This window comes from Lacerta agilis, chromosome 1 (genome assembly GCF_009819535.1).
Source record: "Lacerta agilis isolate rLacAgi1 chromosome 1, rLacAgi1.pri, whole genome shotgun sequence".
NCBI lineage: Eukaryota > Metazoa > Chordata > Lepidosauria > Squamata > Lacertidae > Lacerta > Lacerta agilis.
In genome coordinates, this window is record NC_046312.1 from 107,421,482 (window position 1) to 107,442,127 (window position 20,646).

Here is a 20,646-nt window from a genome sequence, read left to right on the forward strand (position 1 = left end):
TCACTGAAAAAGTTGTTAGGATGCTGTGAGCATGGCAGCCAATAGCAGAGTTTGGGGTTGTGATTCCCCCCCCCTTACCTTCCCATGTACCTGTTAGAGCGTCATAGCAACATTGGGCTCCTTAAGCGTGATCCCATGAACCCATGTATACTGACTCACAGGACAGTGCTGTTTGTATATTAAATTATATTTAGGTCTGTTTGGGAGATATCCAGGAAGATCTTGTAAGTGTTTAGTCTAAATTTTACAGAAATAATCTGGAATTCTCTAACATACTTAAGCGTATTTTTTGATCAACACCCACCTATAAGGTACAGCTTTCCTTTTTAAAATATCCTTTGTGTGCTGTTAAATTCTTTTTCTTTGGCTGCATGTTCTATATTCCATTTCCAATTCTTAGAAGAAGGTGCACACGCTATAGTGTAGATAAATGATATCTTACAGGTATAAACTAGCTGGCTCCATGCTCTGTGTTCTGTCTATTTACAATTCTTACAAGAAGGCATAGGCCTATGACTGCTGCATCTGTTAATATGAGATAAAAGCAGGCAAGATCAAGATTATCTCAGAATGTGTATATACTATAGTGCAGATAAATGATATTGGTACAAACTGCCTTGTTGAAGTAATGGAGGCTATGGATGAATTGCAGCAGTTCTAATTCATAGAATGTAGGAGGCTGCCTTCTACCAGGTAGGCCCATCTAGCTTATTATTGTCTACACTGACTGGTAGCAGCTCTCAAGCATAATGGGCTGGGGACTCTCACAGCCCTGCCTACAGATGCCAGGAATTGAAATTTGGACCTTCTGCCTGAAAAGCAGGTGCTCTACAACTGAGCAATGGCCCTTCCCCAGTACGCTAAATCACACTGTTGGACATTAGTTTTGTTCTCAGGTAGATTAGGAATTTGAGCTCCTGCTGCTTAGCACTTGTTAGGGCTGAATGAACTATAAAGAATGAATTCAAGGAAACGGTTTTTTAAAAGAAACAACTAATTTTGTCCCCTAAAGATTGAAAACGAGTATCAAGAAATGGCCTGGCCTTCCGCAGCCTTTCCCTCTTCTGCTGAAGTGGCTTCTACAAATAGACAGCAAGGAATATATATGGCGAGGGAAACCGAGTGCACATCTGCTGCCTCAGCTGCAGCTTATAGCAGCTCTTCCAAGTATGCAAGTACAGAGGAGTTTCCTCCTCCACCTTCTCCAGACTTACTACAGGCTCCACCTGAAATGACAGAGTTTTCCCAGTCCCCTGAATCCTCTCCCTCTCCATCGAAGCAGCCCCTTCCCAAAGATCTGTATTCCAAGCAAAGAAACCTTTACGAATTAAAGCGTTTGTACAAACACATCCACCCAGAATTGAGAAAGAATTTGGAAAAAGATTACTTCAATGATATTTCTGATATTGTGTCTAGTGACACTGAAATAAGCAGCTCAGCTGCAAGAGATGTACGCCAGGCGAGGTACGTATTTGAAAACACAGAGAGCAGCCCTCAGAAGTGCATGAGCCCAGAAAGGGAATATCTGGAGTGGGATGAAATCCTCAAGGGAGAGGTCCAATCTATGAGGTGGATCTTTGAGAATCAGCCTCTGGATTCCATCAAAGATGAATCTCCTGACCCCAACAATGTTAAAAGCATTGCCAGTCAAGAAATCATTGCAGGTGGGGATGTTAAGTATACCACCTGGATGTTTGAAAACCAGCCTATTGATGCACTGGGTGGACATTCTTCAGACAACACAGAAAATGCAGACAGAATTCCTGAATTGGCTCGAGGTGATGTCCGCACAGCTGCGTGGATGTTTGAAACTCAGCCGCTGGACTCGATGAATAAAATTCACCATGAGAAAGAGCAGGAATCCAATGAAACCTCTGATGAGGAGATCACTGGTGGAGATGTGAAAACGGTGAGGTATATGTTTGAAACACAACATCTGGATAGCATTGGACAACTTTATTCAGTGGATGAAGCTAAGTTGCTGCAGCTCCGATCTGAATTACAGGAGATTAAAGGCGGTGTGAAGAGAAGTATAAGGCATTTTGAAACTCTACCAATGTATGTTATTAGAAACAATTTGGGCCAAATGCTAGAGATTAAAACTGTCCACAGAGAAGACCTTGAGAGAGGAGATGTCAGGACAGTGCGATGGATGTTTGAAACGCAGCCTATGGACATGATCAACAAAGATTCCTTGGAAATCAAAGTTGTCCGTGGAATCTCCATGGAGGAAGGTGTCAAAGGTGAAGTAGGCAGGGCAAAATGGCTCTTTGAAACCCAGCCTTTAGATGCCATTAAGGAGGAGACTGAAGAAACTCTGGTGGAAAAAGAAGTCATCCTAGGCACTGATGTCTGCAGAAAATGCTGGCTTTTTGAGACTCAGCCTCTTGACACTCTAAAAGAAAGTGAAGATGAAAATCCTCAACCCACAGAAGAAATCATCGGAGGTAACGTAAATACCACAAAACACCTGTTTGAAACACTGCCAATGGATATGCTGAAAGACAGCCCAGATGTTGGGAAGCTTCAGAAAATGGCTGCCACCGAGGAAGAAAAAGGGGATGTGAGGCATCAGAAATGGATTTTTGAGACTAAGCCCCTTGAACAGATTAGAGAGGAAAAGAAAGAAATCATAAAAACTGTGAGACTGGAGGAAATTGACAAGGGGGATGTGAGCAGCTGCAAACATGCATTTGAAATGTGCCGTTTAAGAACACACGATGACTCGTGTAAAATCCACGTGGAAGGTGTAACAAGAGGTGCTGTAAAATTAAACAAAGGTCTTTTTGAAACAACTCCATTATATGCCATCCAAGATAGGCATGGCAAATATCATGAAGTTAAAACAATTCGACAAGAGGAGGTCGTGAGAGGGGATGTCAGGAACTGCAAGTGGCTCTTTGAGACAAGGCCCATTGACCAGTTTGACGAGAGCATTGAAAAAATTGAGATAATCAAAGGGATCTCCTCACAAGAAGTACAGTCAGGTGATGTGAAAACAGCCAAATGGCTGTTTGAAACTCAGCCTCTTGACTCCATTAAATACTTTAGCAACGTGGAAGATGAAGAAAGCACAGAACAGACTGAGACAACAGAAATTGTGAAGGGGAATGTTAAAACATGCAGGTGGTTGTTTGAAACCCAGCCAATGGAATCTCTATATGACAAAGAGAAGGTCACAACAGACAATGAAGAAATCCGCAGAGGAGATGTCAAGACCTGTACCTGGCTCTTTGAAACTCAGCCTCTCGATGCAATAAAGGAAGAAGCAGAAACAGCCATAAAACTTCACACTGTGGAGCAGGAGGACATTCAGGGAAGTGATGTCCGCACAGCTTGTTTCCTTTTTGAGACTGAAAACCTAGAAAATATCCAAGGAGAAGAAGAGAAGGAACTCAAGCGGGTGGTGGAAATTGACATCCAGCCTGGAGATGTCTCCACCATGCGGTATAAATTTGAGAATCAATCGTTAGACTCAATAAATGTCAGCTCAGAGGAAGTTGTGAACAAAATTAAAACCATCCAAAGTGAAGATATACAGAAAGGGGATGTTTTGCGCTGCTGTTGGCTTTTTGAGAACCAGTCAATTGATGAAATAACAGACCACCAGGGAGACAGGACCTCAGTTAAAACTGTTACAGACATACAAGGTGGAAATGTGAGGAAAGGATGTTTCATCTTTGAGACGTTTTCTTTGGACCAGATTAAAGACGAATCTTCTGTAGATGTCAGCACCAAGAAAACCATAAGTGAAGAAGAAATAGCCAAAGGGGATGTGAAAAGCTACAGAATGCTCTTTGAGACCCAGCCACTTTACGCAATTCAAGACAAAGAAGGGTATTATCATGAGGTGACTACCGTGAAGAAGGAAGAAGTAATTCAAGGAGATGTACGTGGAACACGGTGGCTGTTTGAAACAAAGCCTTTAGGATCAATAAACAAATCAGATAATGTGTATGTTATAAAATCTGTCACCCAGGAAGATATTCAGAAAGGAGACGTTAGTTCGGTCAGATACCGATTTGAAACACAGCCGCTGGACACCATTTCAGATGAGGAAAAATTCATTGTGCCCACAGTCGACAGTGTGCAGGGTGGGAATGTGAAGGCCAACAAGAAATTATTTGAGTCTGAAGAAAGCCAGGGAGGCATGTATGTAAGAACAGTGAGTGTCAGCGAAATACAGCAAGGCAATGTCAAAACGTCTACTTGGTTATTTGAAACACACACCATGGATGAGATTAGAGGAGAGGGGTCAGAGTATAAAGATGTCAAGACAGTAACAAAGGATGATGTGCAAGAAGGTGATGTTCAGCATGCAGTGTGGCTTTTTGAAAACCAGCCTCTGGACTCCATTAAGGAAACGGACGAAAACGATACAAAAATAGATAAAGAAGAAATTCCACAGGCAGATGTTAAGACTACGACGTGGCTGTTTGAAACAACTCCCTTCCATGAATTCAATGAAAGCAGAGTTGAAAAGGAAGAAATTATAGGGAAAAGCGTGAAAGAAACTTTAAAGGAACTTTATTCTCACAAAGTTGTAGAATCCCATGGGATCATCTTGGAAGCAGATGAAATTGGGGATGTCCGAATGACAAAATATAAACTCATGAATCAGGAGGCTCCTGAAATACAAAAAGAAGAGATCATTAGAGGAGATTTAGCCAACATCATGTTGAACCTGCTGTCCAAACCTGGCCCCGTTGAAAGGGAAACTAAAGTCAATGAAGATGAAAAGGGAAATGTGAATTTAGCAAAAGAGCAATTGCTGAATAGATCAACAGATGTTCACATTGAAAAGGAAGAGGTAGTGAGAGGTGATATACAGCAAGCCATAAAAAACCTGTTTAGTAAGGACAGCTCTGTAAAACGTGGAATTTTAATTCAGGAAAACGAGAGAGGTGATATTAACATGACAGTCTATTCTCTCTTTCACAAAAAGGATAGTGATAAAATCGAGCAAGAAGAAGTGATATGTGGCGATGTGAAGCGTACAATTCATAGCCTTCTCTCTTCTGCAGTGAATTATGAAATATCAGAAAGACCTAAAATAGATGATTCAGAAAGGGGAAATGTTCAGTTTTTTACAACATGCATAGAAGCTGGGGCACTAGATTATTTGAAACTACTCCAGACAGGGGAAAACGAAACATTTGCAAGACGTAATCAAGAAGAGGAGGAAGAAGAAATCATTGGTGGTGATGTTGAAGCTACAAAACTGTTGCTTAAGAAAACGAAGTCTCAAATTCAGCGGACAGTTGAGGAAACTGACATAATCCCTGGAGATGTGTGCAATGCAGTTAAAATCTTTACAACAGAGCCACAAAATACATCTTCTCATGTATGCAAAGAAGAAATTATAAGGGGCGATTTGAAGGCAGCTTTAAATTCCCTCAGCCAGGCCATAAATCAAACAACTGTTACAGAGAAGGAAGAAATTATAAAAGCTGACATCCTTGCAATTCTGAAGTCCCTTAAAGAATCGGCTTCTCAGCTGAAGGAAACAGAAAAGCCAGATGTCATCCCTGGAGATATTAAGCAAGCAATTGAATCTCTGGAGAAAGCAAGAAACACAAAAAGCCAGGTATTGAGAGAAGAGGTTGTTCGAGGTGACCTTGAGTCCACACTGAGGTCTTTAAAAGCAGCACAACAGTCTTTCAAGAGCATCAGCAAAGACGAAATGGTCAGGAGGGATGTTCAGATGGAGGTAGCGAGCTTTCTTGAAACTTCCGCAGAAACTAAAACAAAGCGGCACCAAACAGGCACAGGCCGAGAGATGAAGAGGCTCACCGAGCAACTGCATGAGCCATCTCAGCAATTAGTCAAGAAGCAAGTTAATGTAACTGAAAGTTCACAAAATAATATTGAAGAATGTCACCGGGAACTTCATGAAGGAATGAAGTCTGGGGAGAAAAGCGTCCTCACCGGAGGCACCAGAGCAATCCATTCTGTTCAGAAATGGAGCAGCAAGGCGCATGAGTCAGATAAGAAAAATGTGAAGTGCTTATCTAATTCCCAGCACAAGGTCACCGAGAAAGTGGATCAGTCCATGAATAAGGTCAGAGTCAAGAACATTGTGAAAAGGGAAGCAAAAAGTCATACTGATCAATATGTGATTGATCAACCTGCTCTTCCTAGCAGTATTCAGAAAAACGAAAGAACAGAGAAGTCAGAGGGAGGTGGAATGCTGAGGAAAGGCAGTTCGCCCGGCATTGTACAGTCTGCAAAACAAGTGATGACTGGAAAGAAGCAGAATGTGTTCCAGGAACGTAAAGATGAAGAATATTTTGACATGAGCGTTCAGGAGGAGAGGAAAGAAAAATCAAAATTGTCGGCCCGTGATCACAGCTCTCATCGCAGGGGTGCGGAGCAGCTGGTCAACATGTCAACTGGCATGATTTCCAAAGCAACCGGTCACGTTGAAGCGCAAGGGGCGCAGCAAGATAGAAAACAATCTCAGTATTCAAAGGCAGTTTGCCAAGAGAAGAAAAAGAATGTTAAGGCGACCCAAGCTGAGGTTTCCATGGCATCAGAACAGAATATTAAAACCAATAAAAAAGTCAGAGTCACCCAGGAAATGCACAGCCAATTTAAAGAAGCCGAGAGGAAGCAAGACATTATCCAGCAAAATGAAAAATCCACACTGAAGTTTCAAGGGAAGACTAAAGTGGAAGCTGCTGCATCGGACTTCAGAGGTGTGGTGAAAAATCCACTGAATCCAAACAAAAACCCCAAAAGCCCAGACAGGTCAGAAATTGATTCTCCGCCTCCCCCGCCGCCTCCCCCTTCGCCCCCAATATCTGTGGCTTCATCTGAAGCAGATCTTCCTCTGCCTCCTCCTCCTCCTCTGACTCATTTCATGATGGCTTCTGACAGACAAAGCTTTCCTTCCCCTCCGCCCCCCATAGGACAGGCTAAAGCCGAATATGAGCATTTCCCTCCTCCACCTCCGCCCCCTATCGAAGATGAGCATGAATTGGTGGCTTTGGCTTCATCTCCTGTTCCTCAGCCCTTTGCTGTTCATCAGGCAAAGCAAAGGAAAGAACATTTCCTCAAACGTCTAGACAACACTTTGCAGCAGTCGACTCAGCTTCACGCCAGTGTTAAGCCTGGCAAGGCCCCACACACCAAGAAACATCCTCCAACAGAACTTACGAACGACTCAGAAGCACCCCAGCCTAAAACATCTCACAAAGTTCACCCAAGCATTGTCCAAATGCGCCAAGAAAACAATACCACAAAAACAATGGAAGAAAACATGGAAAGCACAACAACGAGGAATGTTGTTAGCTGTGAAAAGAGAGAGGAAAGAGTTTGTGCAAGGGCTGAAGAGGTTAGAAGGCCAGCATCAGTTATGGAAGTGATCAAGTTGGAGCCCTCGCCATTAAAGAAAACAAGTGCATTCCCGCTTGTCAAATCTCCTTCCCTGCCAGCAGATGTGACACAAGCAAGTCCTAAGCCTTATGTGCGAAAATTCAAAACCCCTTTAATGATTGCAGAAGAAAAATACAGGCAGCAAAGGGAACAGATGGAGCAGAAGCAAACCCAAGATGTTTGCAAAGTGGTTATGAGAAGGAACAGTGAAGCTTCGGGAAGTTCAGTTCAGACAGAGCCAGAACATTGTCTGCCAGTACTAAAACCAGACAAACAGGATCAAACCCCTCTGCCAGGCCTTTTGCCCTCAGCTCCAGATCAGCCCACTCAGCCTGAATATCAGGGAAAGGCGCAAGTCACGGTGTCACAAAGCAATAAACTGCAGTCTATGTCAACGGTATCAGCTGCTGAACAGTCTCAAACCATTGTTAGGATCTCAGCAGAGGAACACACTCAGAAAACATCAACGCATGAGTCAGAAAACCTAACAAAGCACTGTGTGTCTTCTCAGAAGGTACAGACCCATGAAGAACGCCCTATGCATGCAGGAGAGCAACACAAAAATGTGGAGCATTTACACATGCCCAAAAGTAAACTGGTCTCCCCTACTTTCAATGTAAGAACCATCAAGCTTCCCACCTTAGAACAAAGTTCATATGAAACCCACAAGGAGTCTGAGATGCATAAAAAGCAAGAGGCAACTAGCCTCCAGAATGCTGTGAAGCAAGAAGTTCAAGAGAAACAGAAAGACAATGTAAGCAATTCTATCAGGAAAAACCAAAGCACCACAAAGACAAATAACCAGGTGAACGTTGATGAGAAGATGCACGTGGGGAAAGGACTCCTGAAATATACAGAAAGCAAGCAGGAGGTAAGAGAGAAGGATTCAAGTGAAGTGAAGCAAATATTAGTTCAAAGGAAAGAAACAGGGAAAGAAGAAATGAAGAAAGAAAGAGTTTCCTTGGCTGTGGAAAGAAAGCAGAAGCAAGTCATTGCTTGCCCTAAGGAAGAGAAAGTAATAATCCAAAGAAAACAAGAGGAGGTTAGCAATAAATCAGAGAAAATGGTCAAGCAAAAGATAATTGATATGCATCAGGAGTCACAGATGTCTATCTCACAGCAAGAGAAAACATTTGTTTCAGAAACAAATGCCCAAAATAAAAAACTGTCCCAGAATGATAGCAGCTTACAAGGAAAGGAATATGCCCAGGAAAAGTCCACACAGCAGAAAAAAGGCCTTTTAAAGGCAACAGAGATGAAACAAGAGCTGGCACAAAAGAAGACATTATCATCCATTTCACCAGGAGGATCACTACAGAGTAACGAGAAAAGCCCAGTAGATATATTAGAGTTTTTGAGGAAACGTGAGGAGGTACAGCAGGTGTTGTCCAGAGTGAAGGAGTTTGAAACTGAGCCGAATAAAAATGGGTTCAAAACATTACAGACATTCTTAAACGTCATTCCAGGGTGGATGGTAGAACAAGACAGGAAGCAAAACTTAGCTTACTTCACACAAGAGAATGATGTTGAGAAGATGAAAGAAGAGTTATCACTGATCAAAGATCAAGCCACCAAAATGCTTGAATCCTTTGAGGAGGCCATCCAGACAGCCATGAATTCCATGAAACCCCAAAAACCGAGAAAAGAGTTTCCTAAAGTTGGAGGATCATTGCAAAAGACAGCTAAAGTAAGCACTGGTTCAAGCAGGAAAGAATCACAGGAGACTAAAGAGATGATCAAAGACACAAGGGCACATCGGGAGATGAAACAGCAAGTTAGTGAACACAGGTTTTCAGAAACCAGAACTTCTTCACCCTCAACCCTAAGAATGAGAGCACCTTCACCTACTTACATTACAATTGAATCTAGATGCATTGAATCTCCTCTCAGGGAGGTCTTGTCTCCTGTTCAAAGGGAAAGTACCCCGGTTCCACCATCACCGCCTCCCAGGTCTACTACACCAACGTCTAAGGTGCAGCGGCCAGCTGCCTGCCTCTCCCCCTCTCCTCCAAGAAGCCGTTCTGAGCAGCTGGCCAAGCTTAAAGACACCACAGTCAAACTCGCTCAAGGAGCAACGCAAAACCGATCAGTAACCCCAGTTCCTATTGTCGAAAAAAGGTCAGAGATAGTGAAATCTCCTGCAACACTCCGCCGACAAATCAAGATTGAGGCACGGCAATCTGATGTTTTAACTTCAAAAATGTCGTCCGTAAATGAATCCCAAATAACTGCTGGTACAGTGAAAAAAGCTCATGAGGAATCCAAAACAAACAAGACTCACATCTCCAAAAAGGGAGGAAACATTCCAGAAGGCTTAGAGCCACATGGACAAAATATGGACTCTGTCTGCAGGACTCAAAATATTGAGGTTTCTAAGGCTGGTCCCCAAGGTCTTGCGCAGAAGGCCGAAGTCCCTGAATTGATTATTCCCATAAGGAAGGAACCGTGTGCATCTGAAAGACTGGGCAAGGAGAGTGAGGATAAAATACATGTAGTGTTAGGAACACTTCATGATAAGCCAGCGGCTGAGGTGAAAACAAAGAAAAAGTATGTTGAGAATGGTGTAATCAGTGGTAAAATAAAAGAAGAAAGGCACAGGGTTAGGAAGGAGGAATTGAACCAAACTTCCCAAGAGAGTGAGAAGAGATTAGATAGCTTCCAAAAGTTTCCAGGCAAGTGGCAAAGAGAACCCAAAGAAAATGTACCTTGCAAGCAAAAGCAATGTGCCATTAAAGAGCATCCCTTGGAATCCAGGGTGTGCTTTGATGCAAAGTGCCACACTGAATGCTCCTCCGGCATGGATACATTTGAGAACACCGTCGTGGAATCGAGAACTGCCACCTCCACATCACGAAGTGCAGATGGGATGCAGTCAGGGTTTGGCTTCAAGCGTGCACCGCCAACCTATGAAGACGTCATCTCAGGGCATATCTTGGATATTTCTGCTGCTGATTCACCAGAAGAGCTGCTAAGGAATTTTCAGAAGACTTGGCAAGAAAGCGAGAGAGTCTTCAAAAGCCTCGGCTACACCATGTCTGATGCTGCCGAAGCAGAAGTGAGAAGTAGCTTCCATGAGGAAGCAGAGTTTATCAGTGGTAAATAAGCATGCAGTGTGTGAAGCAGGTATTAACAGCTTGGGAAGAGTACGATGCCATGGCAATGAAACATGGAGTGCAATTAATGTGTCTATTGGAAGAGTGAAGTTACATAACTCCAACTAACAATTTTTTTGCTGGTGTTTTCCCCTCCCACTTAACCCAACTCTCTCTCTCTCTGTCTCAGAAATCTTTCTTCTTCCTTTTCTTTCCAAAGGCATGTGCTTTAATATATGTGCCAAGTGTGGGGCTAACCTAGATTTAGGTTGAAATAGTCAAATGTTATATTTGATTTCTGGGAATGACATTTTCCTGAGCACTAAAAGTAGAACAAAATAATTAACATACTATGACATTTGTTTTAAGATTCCTTCAGTTTTAAAAGTATGCTAACATGTGTGGGTTGTTATTTTTTTGCATTTAATTGAATGAAGGTCTTTGGATCTGCATGGTGTATAAAATTTAGTGTGATCTTTTGCAGCCATCGTTCTTTTTTTAAAAAAAGTGGCTAGTGCTTGACTTTTCCATAGAATAGTATGCCCATAATGCAGGGGTGTCTTATCTCCAGCCACCTGATGTTGTTGGACTACAACTTCCATCATCCCTAGCCAGCATGACCAACAGTGATGATGGATATTGTAGTCCATCAGCATTTGGAAAGTGGCAGGTTAGCTACTCCTGCCTTAATGCAACTTCATTTTGTTTTATGTGGTAGTGTGAAGTGCAGGCCTTTAAAGAGATTTATAGCCCAACCCTTACAATGTGCTCCATGGTAATGATCCAATTATAAAAGTGTGTTTAGGGCTGAAACCTCAGAATGCCAGAGAGAGAGAGAGAAGACATCATGAAATGTTGCATTTATTTGGAGTTCTACTCTGTGGTGTGTGGAATTGTTGTCAAAAATCATTCTCCCCTAGGAAGGCATTCTCAGTTATGTTTGTGCCAAGGGATGGGCACAAATTGATGGAGCAGGGAAAGGAAGCACAATAATATTGCACTGATTTGATGCAAACATTTCATTCATACTGTTGCAAATACATGTTATAGTGAAGGAGAGACTGAAGACACTAAGAGCAGTAAAAACATGGTGAAAAGGAGCCATGAAATTATGGATATAATCACTAGATGCTATCCAGGTAAATAGTTCCGCTAGTGGAAACACTTTTGGCTGCACCACAGAACCTCCTCTCTCTCTCTTCTCTGCCTGCACATCTGGAACAGCTTTAAGTGGCTCATGGGGTTGGATAGGAAGAAAAGAGGGATGGGAAGTTCAATTGCATAGCCAGAAATGCTTGCAATACCAGAACTGTTTAGGGTGATTACATCCATAGGATTTTCGGATTTCCAAACACTCTGTTCCAGTATAAACGTGAAACCAACATATGGGCTTGGAACCCATGAATAGAAAACAAAAAGAAGCTCATAGAAAGGGACTTTCCTGCCCCTTTCTCTCCCCTCCCCAACAACTCTTTGGCCTCCCTGGATATATATATATATATATATATATATATATATATATATGCCTTCATTCAAAATATTTTCCCACAGTATTGTACAAGATTTAAAACAGTTAAAAACCTTGTAAAATATAAGCAATATAATCAGGGTCATAATAACAGCAATAAAAACATTTCAGGTCGTTATATCACAGCTAAGAGACTAAAAACAAAGGGTGATGATATTGATGGCGTATTAATCCATTTTAATTACTATAATAAAAGTGGTGGTGGGCTTAATCTGTGAGGGATTTCATCTGATTTACTTGCATGCCACTTTTCCAACAGCAAAGTTGAGCTCAAAGTGCTTCATAGAAATAATATAGACAACATGTCAGTATAAATACATCAATGTCAAAAGTATAATAACAGAGCAATCCAAATCAGAACAATCTGGTCCCAGGGAAAATCAGAGTCATGGGACCATCGCCTTACCTAAACCTTTTCTGGCAGAGGTGGGGGCATTTCTCTCTCTCCCTCTCCCTCTCCCTCTCCCTCTCCCTCTCTCCCAATTCAGGCCTTATTCAGGACCCTAACTTGAAAAGGGGCCATTTTAGGACCCAGTAAACCCTTGGTTACTCCTGCTGTTCCCCATATAACACCCACACTTGGGGTCCTTGCACCAGCTACTGTCAGCAGGAATACGGCAGTACCATCTTCAGTAGATGCAATGGCGCATCCATGGCAATAGAGCTACCCTTTCAGCAGAGCTGGATGGAGTGACATTTGCCCAATTCTAACCCCCTCCAGGAACATGGCTCAAGGGCGCAGATTGCTTCCTAACATATCAATATGCCAAGTACAAAAGCAACAGTAATTATAAGCTAATTTCTCGCAGAAACCAATGCATAATATAAACAATTCCAATTAAATAACGCTAAAAACAGTTAACTCGGCAACATAAGAACAGTATGAATGGTCTGAATGTAAAAAAACACAGTGTCAATACATTTAAGCATAGAGGAGCACATGTAAAATATTCACAGATAGCTGAACTTAAATAGGGTATTTCAAGAACAAAACTTCTCTCCAAGACCTATTCACTCTTCTTCTGGCCAAATGTAATTCAAAAAGAAAAGGGGAAAAAATCCAGATTGCTGTCATCTATTCTGAAGTGTCTTCTTTTTAGCAAGGGTGTCTAAGCTGTGCCCCTTCCCCCAGATGTTGTTGGACTACAACTCCCATCATTCTTGAACATTGGCCAAATTTAGCTGGGGCTTGTGGAAGTTGTAATCCAACAACATCAGGGGGAGAGGGCACAGGTGAGTCAGCCCTGGTTTATAGTTTCAGTACACAGGTGGTGGGACTGTGGAGTGGTCAGCTGGTTTCATCCATTCCTGGATAGAACACAGTCCCTCGCAGAGAGCACTGCAGTGCAAACCTAGGCAGCGACTTCATTGCTAAACAAGCATCAAGCCACACACAAACACACACAAAGGGATCAACATCACTGTAATAATCCACGCTGTCCAAGGAGAACAGGTCTGATTCAACAAAGTAAATAACATAAAATGTCTTGGACTATTGATCAATGCTGTTGAGCCAACCCTTTAAAAATGTATGATTTGCTGCCTGCAGAAAATCCCCAATGCAGTGAAAGAGGAAAAACAAGCATTTCCACTGAAATATGTGCTAAGGGGGAACATATGCATCGCCTCCCCCAGTGGGAAGGTGTGGGCGAGCTCCGGCTGCAGAAATATGCAGCTTCGCTATGCAAACTCCTGCTTGGCACATGACAGTGAAGATGTAAAAGTAGGAAGCATGAGTCACTCTTCCTCTTGGAATATTAAACCGCAATCTGTGCCTTCCAAGTAAACAGGTGAGCCTAGTCTCCCAAGGTTGTGTAGGTTACGATGCAACATGGATTTTATTTGGCCCTTTAAACTGGAATCTTAGGTGTTAATTCTATGTGAGTCAAGCATTTCAGCTTTCTTAGTGGTGGCAAAACATTTGGTGCAGAGCTTGAAGGGGAAGAAAAATGAGTAATAGCTCTGAGACCCTGTCTTATTTATTTCTAGAAACTGCAACTTCAGGGAAAGGAAACGTGCCTACTTTGTCAAAAGAGAGTCTATCCAATGGAATGCCTGGTTGCCGACAAGCAGACCTTTCATAAATCATGTTTCCGGTGTCACCATTGTGGCAGTAAATTAAGGTAAGATGAAGTGAACAATTAACACGTTGACATACAAATACTGTCATAGCCGCCATCTGTTTTCATATGAGTGATATCCAAGAGAATGGGTCAAAAGTCAACAGACCGGGAATTCCTGCTGAACTCTAGCACCGAAATGGTTGTTTGGCAGGTCACTTAAGCTCTTTCTCTTCGGACATTTCCATCTAAAGGAGTGGGGGGGGGGAAATATCGGTTCTCCATATTTTAGAACTTGTCAGAGCTGGATTCAAAGTGCGATGTAAGTCTTATAGGTAGAATCAGAGTGACAAGAATGATTGGGTGGATCTGTCCCCTGGAAATTATTTTCCATTTGCTATGTTTGCCAAATAATAATGCACATGGACACTAAATATGCCGTGTTTCCCAAGGAACTCATAATATTTATTTAGTTGAAAGATTCATTACTTGCCCTTCAACAAGAGGCCTCAGGACAGCTTACAGTAATACAATCATGCAATTAAAAAACAAAGAAAAGAAATATATCGGTTTACGTATGATTTATTATTTTTTAAAGTAAAATGATTCCAAGAAAAAGCAGCAAAGTATAGATCAACCAAAAGAGAAGAGGTGCACTGCACTGCTCTCCTTGCCACATTGCCCATTCCCATTTGGCTCCCAGGAATAGTAGTGATGTGACTGGACAGCAGTCAGGTGAGTGGTGGAGCCTCACCATGCTTGCATTGCTGTTCTGTATTTCAATACGGTGCAGTTAATCAATATTTGAGTAATGAATCTGAAACACACCTTGGTTTATCATTCAGGGGGGGGGGGGCTGATCAGCATCACAATGGCGCTGATGCCACCGGAGCTACCATTCCTGGTACATTGGGTCAAGGGTGAGCTGTTAAAAAGGCTTGGTGATGTAGATCAGGTTCATGGGCTAAGCAGTTCACTACACCTCATCTCTATAAACCGATAAAAATGAGTGTGAACCAATCAAAGTTAAGCATCTTTCATTCCAGTTGGGAACTGAGAAAGGGTAAATATATGTTTAGCCTTTCCAGTAAAATAAATGGGACTTAAGGATCTTGAATGGACTGTGCCGGTATTGTCCAACATTCTGTTAAACTTATCACCATCCTCTGAAATATTTTATTTTAAAGAGGGTGTCTTCAGCCTTTGGAGACCTATGACCTACTTTTAACACAAACAAAGAATCATAGAATTGTAGTGTTGGAAGGGACCCTGAGGATCATCTAGTCCAACCCCCTGCAAGACAAGGATATGCCGCTGCCCCATGCAGGGATTGAACTTGCAACCTTGGCATTATCAGCACCACCCTCTAACCAACTGAGCTATCCAGGCATGCATGTGAGGACTCATTTCTTCTTCTTTCGGCCATATATTTGCATGGTGGTGGTGCTCCTGTTGCAACCCACTTTGGATCAGGCTGATCCCTCAAAAGAATAGGCACCTTCAACCTACTCTTATTCCACACTGCCTCACAAAGAACAATTTCTATCTAGTGCTGCACACCGTTATGGTTTGTGCTGCTTCTTGCACAGGAAGATAGCAGATTGCCCTGAAAAAACAGTTTCCACATTTAAAACAAAGTCATAAAACCAACATTGAAAGTGAATGTTATATCACTTGCTAGTAGACATAATCTGCTGGAATACATCGAATCTGTAATCTCTTAGAATACATTAAATAAAATCCATTTATTATTTCTTTTCTAAAATGATATGAGTTAGGGCCATATTTATAGAATCTGTTATTTATAGGTACTTAAAATGTCAACTAAAATTGGATATTCTTGGAGCATTTGTGATAGATAGATGCCATAAAACACTTTCTCTTTGATTTGGCAGCTTGGGAAATTACGCTTCTCTCCATGGAAAAATATACTGTAAACCCCATTTTAAGCAACTTTTCAAATCCAAAGGAAATTATGATGAAGGTTTTGGACACAAGCAACATAAAGAATTATGGATTCCCAAAGATCAAAAAGGTCCCACTGGCTGTGTTCGTGCTCAAGAAGTTAACCCATCCATCTCAAAGACAGATAAACCAACTGATCAAATTTCAAATCCTGGCAGGCGGCGAGGGCATCGTGAAACTTTGGGTGAGAATTTAAAACAAAACACAGAGTTGGGGAAACTAAACGTTACATGGCCTCCTTCTATGGAAACACCCAAAAAATCATTTTCTATTGAGGAGGAGGTTAAAGTGAATAAACCAAAATGGCCACCAGAAGTTTCTGAACAAGAGGCCGTCAGGACCTGTCAAAATCCATGTATGGGTGACCGAAACCAGCATCAACTGGCAAATGGCGATGACTATATTTGGGAAGCCAAGGAGAAAAAGAGAGGTGAAACTGTTGCCTCGCAATCAAATGGCCAGCCCTTTCCTACTCCTGCATCTCAGGGAGTGGAAGCCACAAATACCAGTATGACAAGGACATGCGAAGTAGGAAAAAAGGGGGGAAACGAAACTAGGCAAGGGAAAATGAGCGAAGCTGAAGAAACAGAAAAGGAGAAGGAAAGTGGAAAGAATGTGAAAGAATGTGGTAACACGACTATGAAGGGTACTGAAAAGGAGACAGATGGAAGAAATAGCAAGGCTGATGTTGTGGAAGTTATACCTGTTACTAACACAGACGAGGACATCATATTGCTGAATAATAAGGATATTACTTACAACAACAACAACAACAACAACAACAACAACAACAACAACAGTTGTACAACCGTTTTTCCACACCAGAACATTGGGAGACAGGAAGCATCTCGTGGTGATATGCACTCTCTGAGCCACGCAAAGAGCGCTCCCTATGAATATGCATTTGAAAGGCTAGAGAGAGAGACAGTAAATTCAGGACAGCTCAGTAGAACTGACCCTGGCATGGGCTACTCCACTGAGGCTTTAAATCTTGTTGAAGAAAGCGTCAAAAGGAAAGTTACCACTACCTCAGATAGTCTTATTCGACATAATAATAAAATTGCCAGTTGTCAAAAACCACGCGCTAGCAACACCGTCATTTTAAAGGAGGTCGCTAATGCAACATACCCTTTAGATAGTGAGTTACTAGGCACCAGGGAAGCAATGGAACATGCTAAAAAGTTAAATACTATTTCATCCGGTAACACAGACACTTTTTTTTTATCCCGCAATGACAGCATTGGTCTGTTGGGCTCTTTTGGCGCAACCAAAGATGTTTCCAGACCACGTTCAAAAGACGCTATGAATGGTCATATTAATATCTGTCAAGCAAAGGAAATTATGCAGAAAGATACAAGCGTAGATTCACTGGACTCAAGCTGTAGAGCTGTTCTGTCTTCTCAAGAAGATTATGTCAAGATGAGGGAGCCAGTTGATGGAGATCAATTTAAAGGAAATAAACAATATGATGATCATGAGTAAATGTAGTCCAATTGACCGAGCGTAATTTGTTAACTGTGGCTAAACGTTTATATAGCCATTATTTATGAAATATACCTTTCACATCCGGCTACCTACCATAATTTTTTTGTAAGAACTTAAACCACGAGGTCGCACCAGAAAACATTTATTTGTACTATATTTCACCAATGATTTACACTTAATTTGCTGGAGGTATACTGGAATTCATGTATAGCTGTGAAATATCTGTCATTTTTGTTCAGAAAAAGATCACCTGTATTTTTAAAAAAATGTTTATTAAGGGCTACTTCATACATACAAGTACATCTCCTGTTTGCCCAATGCTTGATAGTTCTGGCTAAAGGTGTGAACTGAAATGTATCTAGTTTGAGGTGACATTGAGTGTATGAAAATTCTCACTGTGGTTTCAGATCTTATGATGGGTCCCTTCACACATGCTGTAGATCATTGTGTTAGTGTTGCATTCAAGAGATGAGCGTGCATGTGTGACTCCATCCCTGGAAAAACAGGCTACAATATTATTCTCTTCTACTGCACTTTTTCAAATTTATGCTTTATCTGTTGTAATAAACTTGGATGCACCTGGTGTGCTCTAAGAGGAAGACAAAGGTTTCTAAAGATATTTTTTCACCTACTGTTATTACTGTAAGTAAATGAACTGTTGTTTCATGATATGGTATGTACATTTGCTTTCTTAGCTATACGAGTAGCATTGTTTCTTTTTCATTTTTTTTAAAGAAAAGAAATATTGAATCAGAGACCTTGGTTGAAGTAGATCATCAAAATGCACCATAATCCATTTATCCAGCATTTGCACATTATACATATTGTTTTTGTCGTTGAGGTATGATGTGCCTTCACATTTTTGAATCCAGTGTATACATTATGTTGCCTGAAAACCAAAAATAAGGTGCATGATCCAACCAAGAAGTTCAACGTGGCTTAACTGCATAGATTTGCACACTAAAAGTCCCATTTAGCTCAATGAGAAAACAGGAAGCTAAGTTTCTCCCACTGGAATCAATAGGACTTCAGCTTGCTTGAGTTGGGCTGATGTGCATTCAGAGAACTCCATCACGGATGATATCTACAGAAATGGTGAGCTGGTGAGTCACTGTTAATTCACTGAAATATTCCAATGTGACTAGAAACGAAACCAGGCTCTGGTTCAGTTTTAGAAACATGTAGCACTTCTGATGACTGACTTTTATGTACTGAATAGCAGTGATTTTTCTAGGTTAACATTAGTCGAGCTTGCATGAAAGCACTTCACTGAGCAGTTGACAATGCCGAATAATAAAAAAGCACTTTACAAAATGCAGCTTCTGAGTTTATTTTTAAACCCAACACTTGAAAAAGTTTGGTAATAGCAAATTACTATAATGGTTTTAGCATAAGAGAATTACTTTGTGGTGAACATAAAAAATAAATTAAATAAAGTAAGCAGCACTGAAACCATACTGAAGCCTAATGTTCATAATTATTCCTCTCTGGAAACACTGGCTCATAAAACTAAAGTAATATACATGATGAGAACAGAAGAAAGATGCTGCTGGGTGAGACCAAAGGCCCATCTATTTTGAGGTGGCCAACCAGATGCCTGTCAGAGGCCCACAAGTGGGACACATGAGCAAGAGCATTCCTATGCACATAAACACTTATTCAGCGGCGGCATGAGCATCACGACAAGAGCCAGTGGTAGACCATGAATTTGTTGACTGTCCCCTTAAAGCAGTTTTGGGAGTTGGGGTTTCAACCTCACCATGCAACCCAGCATCCAGATTGGAATTCAAGTTGTCCCTTCCCTGGTCATCGGATAATAATAATAATAATAATAATAATAATAATAATAATAATAATTTATTTTTATACCCTGCCCATCTGGTTGGGTTTCCCCAGCCAATCTGAGTGGCTCCCAACAAAATATTAAAAACACGATAAAACATCAAACATTAAAACTTCCCTAAACAGGGCTGCCTTCAGATATCTTCTAAAAGTCAGATAGTTGTTTATTTCCTTGACATCTGATGAGAGGGTGTTCCACAGGGCAGGCACCACTACTGAGAAGGCCCTCTGCCTGGTTCCCTGTAACCTCACTTCTCGCAGAGAGGGAACCGCCAGAAGGCCCCCGGAGCTGGACCTCAGTGTCCGACCTGAATGATGGAGGTGGACGCTCCTTCATGTATACTGGGCCGAGGTGATTTAGGGCTTTAAAGGTCAGCACCAACACTTTGAATTGTGCCTAGAAACATACTGGGAGCCAATGTAGGTCTTTCAGGACCGGTGTTAGGTGGTCTCGGTGGCCACTCCCAGTCACCAGTCACCAGTCAAGCTGCCGCATTATGGATTAGTTGTAGTTTCCGGGATTGATTATTTGATGAGCAGGGAGGGGGCAATTTCCACCCTTCTCAGCTGATCTGCATGGGTCAGCTGAGAAGAAGGAAAGCTCAAGAACTGTGTATGTATTTTGTATGTGTGTGACAGAATGTGGTGTGGCTCCCACTGCCATGTAGCTCCTGGAGGTAGCTAAAAACAGCCAGCTGCCAATTCTGCTCTGTGTAAAACACTCAACTTATGTGATGCTTCAAAAAAAAAAAGAGGGGGGGCTTGGGAGAACAGACTGAGATGCACTTTGTGTGGAGAAACCCACTTCTCACACTGTGAGCAAGAAGCCCAGCCTCACTCCACTGAAGAAATTAATGTTACAGGGCTGCACTGTATATATAAAAAAATTGTGGGTAGCTGTTTCTTTTTTAAGATGCACATTCCCTCCACTTGAGAGCACTTTGCCTTGAACTGTTCCTATTATACAAATCACCAAACATTTACTCAGAGATTTGCCATCATCATAACTATCTCACATGGCCTTTTGGATGCTGCTCGCTTTTATTTGTTTCTGAGAAAAAGGTTGCATCCTTCACCCTTGCCTCCGACGAAACGAATGTGGTATTATGACCTGCATCTAAGTGATTGGCAGGGAGTGTGACTTTGCAAGCATAAATTCCATTGCACAAATGATTACCAGCCCATTCATTGCACAATAGTCTAAAACTTTTAAGCAGTACTCTAAATCTTCCCTGAAGGAGATAAAAAAAGAGGCAGCTCATCCATACCAGAAATGAGACACATGGATCACTTGCCC

General features: G+C 41.7%; 2 protein-coding genes across 2 annotated transcripts in view; both read left to right on the forward strand.

Moving 5' to 3' along the window:
- Positions 1–10,480, forward strand: part of XIRP2 (xin actin binding repeat containing 2) — a 68,117-nt gene extending 57,637 nt beyond the window's left edge. The window contains exon 7 of the mRNA XM_033166446.1: positions 1,013–10,480. Coding sequence (XP_033022337.1) covers positions 1,013–10,480 — 9,468 coding nt within the window. The remainder of the gene's footprint in view (positions 1–1,012) is intronic.
- On the forward strand, positions 10,333–18,964 carry LOC117056268 (xin actin-binding repeat-containing protein 2-like). Its single transcript, XM_033166458.1, has 3 exons — positions 10,333–10,472; positions 13,987–14,120; positions 15,953–18,964. The coding sequence occupies exons 1-3, from the start codon at positions 10,449–10,451 to the stop codon at positions 17,502–17,504; spliced, it is 1,710 nt and encodes a 569-aa protein (XP_033022349.1). The 5' UTR covers positions 10,333–10,448; the 3' UTR covers positions 17,505–18,964.
- The last annotated feature ends 1,682 nt before the right edge of the window (positions 18,965–20,646 follow it).